The sequence below is a fragment of the Channa argus genome, chromosome 16 (assembly GCF_033026475.1).
Source record: "Channa argus isolate prfri chromosome 16, Channa argus male v1.0, whole genome shotgun sequence".
NCBI lineage: Eukaryota > Metazoa > Chordata > Actinopteri > Anabantiformes > Channidae > Channa > Channa argus.
This window is the reverse complement of record NC_090212.1, coordinates 13,444,568-13,451,908: the sequence shown is the minus strand read 5'-3', so window position 1 is coordinate 13,451,908 and position 7,341 is coordinate 13,444,568. Positions and strand designations below refer to the sequence as shown.

Here is a 7,341-nt window from a genome sequence, read left to right as displayed (position 1 = left end):
TTGTTAATTCAAAGTGACAAACATTGCATGCATTATCCATACTTAAAAGCCAAACATTTGCTAGGACAGAAAGTCAACACTTATAAATGCAGTTCATGTCATCCCAACTAGTTTTATTCCATGTAAAAACTTACTTTGATTCTTTCATAAAAACAGGGTTTCCTTTCAACTTTCCTTTTGCATATTTGTTTCTCTTCATTTACCATCTGACAACATTCTCTACCTTCAAAGACACATTCCAAAAACACTATCAGTATATGTTTACTACTACACATTTTAACTATGTATTACACTACATGCAAAAGCAAAAACTACAAACTACTTTTTGTAATGATTGTTAATAGGGGATGGATGCTAGAGATTCAATATAGTTTAAGACGACAAATCTTCAGGAATCCCTCCATTTCATTTACTCTGTGCACAGAATGGCAACTCCACGCTCATAGAAGCTATGAGGATCTTCTTTTGTGGCGATGTCAAAGTCAACTGTGAAGATGAGGTCAGATCGGGTGAAGTTTAGGTACACGGGAAGAGTCACCTGAGAAAAACAAAATGTGATGACAACAAAGTTAAATTTAATGGCATTACAATCCTCTAGTAATATAAATGGAAAAAGTTGTTTCTACATTCTTACCATGTGTCTCTTCTCAGCGTTGCTTTGCTTGATCCATCGGAGCTGAGTGAGTGGCAGTTCAGTGGAGATGGATGTGGACAGAGACAGCTTGTTGTTGGCACAAGTAGCTCCCTGCAGTTTCAGACCTGGGAGGCACATTCAAAATGTTGGACATCGTTTTAAATTTGACAATATATTCTGAAGAAATCTTTTGATGGCAATAACCTACTGTTTGTTTTTATCATATATTTTCAGTTTATATTTTCTTCACTCTGGTTGACTGACCTTTGATGCCAAAGCTGCAGGCATCCAGTGCAGCACCCTGGGCTGTAGTGACATTGACCTCAAGACACAGCTCTTCCAGAGACCAGCTGTTGGCCTGAGCCACATACTGGCGGGTTGCAGTAATGTAAGCCTCTGGCACGAACAGGCTACCCAAGCAAACATGGATGTTCTGAAGAATGGAAGTCAGGGAAAAAAAAATTAAATAAAAATCCTATGAGTGGCTCTTGATTTTGTACCCCAACAATTAACCAAAATACCTTCAGTTCTTTGGCACCCCCACTGGCAGCACCCTGGGAGATCTGCTGCAGCTGCTTGATTCGCTCACTGAAGTCTGCCACCCACTGGATTACAGTCATGGACACTGGAACTGTGTAACGACACCAGCTGCGAGGGAGGATTCCTGCAGAAAAGAAATGTTTGAATGTTCATACCAGTGATGTAATAAGATAAATCTGTCTTCTCGGGGTCATGCGGTGTATGTGGCACGAGAAGTTCCAAGGAACCCTCTGTCTCACATGACTTTGTTCAGCACTACGTCACAGTAAGGTGCATCTAAAATGGACTGGTATGGATTATATCAGATCATAGTTTTGAACTGGAAATGCTCGAGGGGCAACTTTGGTGCAGGAAGGTAGAGCGGACCTCCACCAATCCCCCTGTTGCTGGTTCAATCCCCGGCTCCTCCGGTCACATGTCGAAGTGTCCTTGAGCAAGACAGTTTCCAACTTCTCATATTGAGTGTTGGCCAGCTGCATAGCAGCTCCCACATCGGTGTGTGAATGGATAAATGAGAAGTAGCGTAAAGCCCTTTGAGTGCCAATTGGTGGAAAAGCGCTACAAGTGTAGATCATTTACTAAGTATTGAGCAAGATAAACAATTAGGCATCTGAAGTGTGAAGTCTTTTGGCTGTACCAAAAGCTAAATAAATTGTAAAACAAAACAAAAAAAGAGGGGGGAAACATTTTACCTTTAACAAGGTCGCTGATGAGTGTGCGCAGGTAGTTGGTCTGCTTCTTCTTGCCCTCACACACTTGAACCACATCAGACAGATCCTGACAGACCTCCTGCAGCATCTTACCACCCATTTTCACCTCGCGCTCAAAGAAGCGGAATAGTGGGTCCTGGTATTTGTGTGTTTTGACAAAGATGATAATAAACCAAATGCAGAAAGAAGCACTAGCATATATTCTTTCACTGATTATTAAAGCCTGTGTTTCTTTTCATGTCACCTTGTTACTTGATAGTAAGTAACAAGGTGTAAGTAAAAACATTTAAAAACTATCATTAGGTGTCTGTACAGCAGTTCCCAAGGATATGTTTTTCCAGAAGGCTTCTTACCAACCACCTTGCCTCTTAGTCCTGCCATTACCTTGATGTTCTCCACTGTGCGTTTAAGTGGATTGACTGTTTGAGGTATGAGCTGGAGCCAGTTGCGGGCAGTTGTGTGAAGGGTCCTCATCCAGGCTGGCTGGGCATCAGATGTGGAGGAAGTGCGCTCCTTCTTCTCTGTCTCATAGGCAAGGTCATCCTCATCCTCCAACATCTGCATTTTCAGCATCTTACCCATCATGTCTGTGCCTGTGCAGCCCAGCAAAGGGATCAAGTGATTCAGGGAAGGAGGTGGGAGAGAGGTGGAAGACAAGGCCATGGTGGAAGGTGGGAGAAGAAATTAATTGTGGAACAAAGAAACAAATAGCTTACCTTAATGATGTGTTAATACAGGGTTTGTTTAATAAAAAGGAACTATACCAGATGGACAGAAAATTGACTGGGTAGGGCAAAAGAAATACAAGGCTTCAGGCAATATTTCAATCAAATGCAAGATTCAACATAGATTCAAAGTTAGCAAATGAGTCTTGAGTAACTGGACCAGCGAAAAATAATAAAAAACTAACAAATGTAGGGTTTTGAGGTAGGAGTGGGAGTGAGGATGAATTGGGGGGGGGGGCTGTGAAGGACTGGATGCTTCAACTGCTGGGACAGTAAGACTTTGGAGGTGTAGAAATCAAACTGGACAAAACAGGGAGAGAGGATATGCAGAGGAAGCAAAGAGAATGGCGAGATGTGCAAATGTTTTGGATCCTAATCTGGGGTGGGGTGGGGACAGTATCTCAGCAAAGCAACATGATGGCTGTGAAATACAGCTGCTGGAGGGTGAGGTGACACACCCTACCTTTGGGCAGAGCACCTTTTAAAGTGTGATGGCTGTGACTACAGCGAGGCCCCAAATACACAAGTAGATTGTATGGATAACAAAAACAAGACTACAACAGATAGTAAAATAAAAGTTTATACTAGAATAGAGAAGAACAGAAAGGTTATTTATCTGCCCTTTAAAAACATGTGATCTGAGCGCATGTACTGCGAAAGAAAAATCCCAACAGATGAAGAAGGAGACCAGTTGCCACCTACCCTGAGTGGTTAGCAGGACCTTCTCTGCATTGCTAGGCAACCCGAGCCAAGATGGAGTCTGAGTGTCTGGAAGCATCTCTACCCAGTGCATAAACTCCTCACGTCTGTAATAAATAAAAATTACAAGCAAGGTAAGCAAAACAAGGTCTATCTTTATTCAAAACAGAGCAGTGTAATTTTAAAAGCCAAAAACGAGCCACACACCGGATGCCATCAGGCATCTTAATGTCATTGTGTCCGTCGACCTTGAGAGCCAGTTTGAACTCGCTGTCAAAGCTTCTCTTGGTGAAAATGCGATCGAGGAAGGTGTTGAGCAGACGCTGGTCAAACTCATTGTCAATTCGGCCGCCATAGATGGACTGGGCCATAAGGGTTTTCAGAGCTGCCCAGGGGATCTTGTCTGGTGCAATGTTCTGACGACCCTGTGTGTGGGCACAGACATAAGAATTTTTAGCAAGAATGTGATTATTTTTGGAGCAAAGTAAAAACTTGTAACACTTCAGTAATGCCTTTACTACATAAAAAACAAATCCTTATGGCAATATATCCAAAAGGATACGACTACTACACAATCTCTAACCTTAGCAGTGTCATCCAGCCAGGTGTCAACTGTGTCACAGGCAGAACGGAGGTCTGACTCTCCAAACTCATATTTCTTGGACCAGCCTAGTGGTGCATAGCGCAGCCGCTCCTGGATCACTGCATGGAACCAAGCCAACAGGAAGTAGAGACGTGCACGCTCATTGGGAGCCTGTAGAGACATGAAATAAAGGTCTTCAGTTAGTAAATTAAGTGGAAGGCTACAAATAGCATTGATTGTAATAATTAAGTTCTTTTAAATGTTATGTTTTTGTTGGGATGAATGTCACCTTGCACATGCGGGCAACAGGGATGCTGCTGAAGGTCCTGAGCATGTTTGCTTTTACACCAGGAGGAGGCTCAAACACAAAGATACGTCCAGCACGAAGGAGATTTACTGGCACCTGTCAGATTAGCACAGTACTAAAACTTTGTGGAGTGTAAAAGAAAAGGAAGTTTGAGACAAAAGATGATTAACAGGTGAGCTGAAATGCTGGCAATAGTTTTGAGTGTTGTGCTACCTTGGGGTTGATCTCCATTGTCAGGAAAAGCCTGAAGCTGGCATGAGGTTGCATAGAGTGGAGCTTCTTTTCCAGCTGCATCAGCCACCCGGGAGCCAGGTGGACATTCTCCAACATCACCCACCTGTAGGGCGAAAACAGTCAGGATAAAAACATAACAAAATGTGTATTTTCTAACAAATTCACATATACCGTCACTCACCTGCCAGATTTGACCGCAGTGTTGATGTCTCTGTCAGCCTTATTGAACCCCTCAGCTGAACCTGTAGACAGCATCAGATCACAAGCATTTACTATATTGCTCACATCTTGCATATTCACACAATCCTATTTGTGCACATTAAACCAGTATGAAATGATTCCTTACCAATAGAGATGGAGGTGATTTGTTTGTTCTGCTCAGCTGCCAGATCTCGGACCAGCCCACTGGCATCATACCCTGGTACAGAGCACATCAACACTGGAGTGCTGGGCTTCACCTACAAATACAGGAGAAAGACATTTCAGAAACCGTTCGAACAGCCCTGACATTAGCCTATTCATCTGCAGTGAAATCTGCTATTGAAGAAATATAGTCCATCACCTCACTATCCACAATATTAGCCAGATCAAGAGGCTGCTCAATGATGTTCATGAATGTCTCTCCCAGAACCTTTGACACAAAAATGTGTGACATAGCCAGTAGACGGTCAGGGCGGAAAGCCTGAATCAGCAACAGTTGATGAACTGCTTGGCCAATGGGAGCTGGACAGGAAGTGGTAAAGGAAAAAAGGACTTTAGGTTATGTCCACATAAAATATTTAAATCCGTAACGATAAGACATAATTTTTAAAACACACTCACTGGCCTGCTTTTCCTCTGACCAGAGATAGGGAACGGCCAAATCTGGAGTGTTGCTCTCAATCCACATGAAGAATTGCTAAGATAAAAACAAAACAAATGATTATTTTAGCTGTTCAAGGGATATGCAGATAAATACAAATATATTTATCTGCAGCCTTTGTATACAATATCAAGATAGATCTACAAAATCTATACATCACCTCATCAGCCTCAACTTTGGCCACCAAGTCTTTGAATGCTGGCAGGCTGCTGAGGCGGACCATAGCCTCACTCTGGTCAGTGGTCAGACCCTTCACTTTGGGCACTGACATGCCAGTAAGAACAATTTCTTTACCCCGCAGGAAGTGTTGGAACTCTGCATCATATGAAGGCTCACTGCAAAGAAGTGAATTAACATTCATTGTGACTTATAATTTAGGCCAACTTGTTCCATTATGTTTTAATAGTTTTGGTATTCAACTAACATAATATTGATGTTTTTTTACCTGGTCATCCCCTTCAAGCTGATCTTAGCCAGCAGCATGGCAAATGTGATGTGGTCTTGGTGCAGCATACCTCTAGCTACTCTGTTGAAAGCCACCTACATCGAGTAGAACAAACAAATATTAGTCTACAGCAGTTGCACTACCACAAAGTTACTTGATTTTAATAAGTACTGTAAATACCTGGAAGAGGTCCTTGGTAATGAGAGCGAGTCTCTGGGAGTGGTCACTTATGCTCTTGAGATTGGAATTCTCATACAACACCGTGTGGTAGATGTCCAGGAAAAAGTGAAGAGAGTACTGGTACAGGAAGTGCATCTGGTACAAAATACAAAACAATCTTAGGTGTGTTTACATGTGCGTAGAATAGTTGTGGATTGCAAACTAGTGTCAGTGAAACTATAACCAAAGATTTAAAGGGGAGTTAAAACCTGGTTGAGAGACTCCATGGTGAAGTAGATGCTGCTGCAGGCAGAAGACAAAGACAGGTATTGCTGTGACACTGCCTCCACTTCAGCCATGATAATATCCGTCTCCTCCACCTTCCTGGTCACCTCTGCTGCCTCCTTCTTCAAGTTCTCCAGTGTAGTGATAATGGTGTCATCGTCAAGGATTCGGCCCTTAACTTCATTGAGGGCCTGCAGTAGGGATTTTTCTAGCTGACGCAGGCGCAGCTGAAACTCACCTAAGAGACAGGAGAGTTGTTGAAAGGAATTTCATTTCATTAAACTAATTCGACACAAATTTGACTTATCTTGCATTTTTGTCAGCATTCATTATCCCCAAGTGTACCCTGTCATTGCATTAGCATATCGGTCACTGTGTCTCACCTTGCAGTTTGAGGAGGTCAGAGCGTTTCTCATCCACGTCAGGCCTCTCTGCCTTTAGGACCTCGTTGAGACACTGGCTCTGGAGGCTGCTGCGTGTCACGGTGAAGTTGACAAAAGTCACACGAGAACACAAGTCTGGTGGAAACTCGACCTAAACACAAGAACAAGATCATACGATACAGATTAACTTTGTACAATACAATACTGTACTCCTGTAGTATTGTAATACTGTAGTCCTGAATAATGCCTACTCACAGTTGGGTCCCGTGTGGAGAGGAAGATGACGAATGAAGGTGACAAGTCAATGTCCTGGTCTCCAAGAGTGATGAGGACACGTCCTCCAGTCCTGCGGACCTCTCTGTTCAGCACCGGGTTTAGGATAGGGTCATAACTTTCAACATCCTTAAGGAGAAAAATGGGAATAAATAACCATAAAAAACAAAATTTTTAATAAATACAAAGATGGTAAACGTTAATAGCATACGTATTTAGTGCACATTTTACACATTTATCATTTTAGCAGTGTGAAACAAATTGTTACCTGGACCAGCAGTGGATTTCCAAATCGCAAGGCACTCTCTAGGTTTTTCCTGAAGGCATCATCCAGGAAACTGGTTCTGGTGATCTTGCGTTCTTTATACTCATTCATTATAAACTCTGTCGCTTGACCTGATGGATCAATGATGAGCGGGTACCTAGAATGGGCAACAGTATAGAACAGACCAACATGGCTTTATAATCAAATTAAAATCACTTAAATGGTCATTAACGCTCA

General features: G+C 42.5%; 1 protein-coding gene across 5 annotated transcripts in view; it reads right to left on the bottom strand.

The window, feature by feature from the left end:
• Window positions 1-87: 87 nt before the first annotated feature.
• dync1h1 (dynein, cytoplasmic 1, heavy chain 1) overlaps window positions 88-7,341 on the bottom strand; it is a 28,181-nt gene continuing 20,927 nt past the window's right edge. For 4 of the 5 annotated variants that reach the window (XM_067480562.1, XM_067480563.1, XM_067480565.1 and 1 more), the window contains exons 57-78: window positions 7,108-7,261; window positions 6,822-6,968; window positions 6,567-6,717; window positions 6,168-6,421; window positions 5,920-6,054; window positions 5,740-5,834; window positions 5,455-5,629; window positions 5,255-5,330; window positions 4,995-5,155; window positions 4,779-4,890; window positions 4,614-4,674; window positions 4,412-4,535; window positions 4,181-4,294; window positions 3,892-4,062; window positions 3,516-3,733; window positions 3,312-3,415; window positions 2,269-2,477; window positions 1,867-2,020; window positions 1,156-1,298; window positions 899-1,067; window positions 635-759; window positions 88-538 (exon numbers count right to left, since the gene is read on the bottom strand). In XM_067480562.1, the coding sequence (XP_067336663.1) occupies window positions 410-538; window positions 635-759; window positions 899-1,067; window positions 1,156-1,298; window positions 1,867-2,020; window positions 2,269-2,477; window positions 3,312-3,415; window positions 3,516-3,733; window positions 3,892-4,062; window positions 4,181-4,294; window positions 4,412-4,535; window positions 4,614-4,674; window positions 4,779-4,890; window positions 4,995-5,155; window positions 5,255-5,330; window positions 5,455-5,629; window positions 5,740-5,834; window positions 5,920-6,054; window positions 6,168-6,421; window positions 6,567-6,717; window positions 6,822-6,968; window positions 7,108-7,261 (3,181 nt within the window). In that variant the 3' untranslated portion in view covers window positions 88-409. Of the gene's footprint in view, window positions 539-634; window positions 760-898; window positions 1,068-1,155; window positions 1,299-1,866; window positions 2,021-2,268; window positions 2,478-3,311; window positions 3,416-3,515; window positions 3,734-3,891; window positions 4,063-4,180; window positions 4,320-4,411; window positions 4,536-4,613; window positions 4,675-4,778; window positions 4,891-4,994; window positions 5,156-5,254; window positions 5,331-5,454; window positions 5,630-5,739; window positions 5,835-5,919; window positions 6,055-6,167; window positions 6,422-6,566; window positions 6,718-6,821; window positions 6,969-7,107; window positions 7,262-7,341 lie in introns of those variants that run through there. The other variant, XM_067480566.1, reaches the window with a different exon arrangement.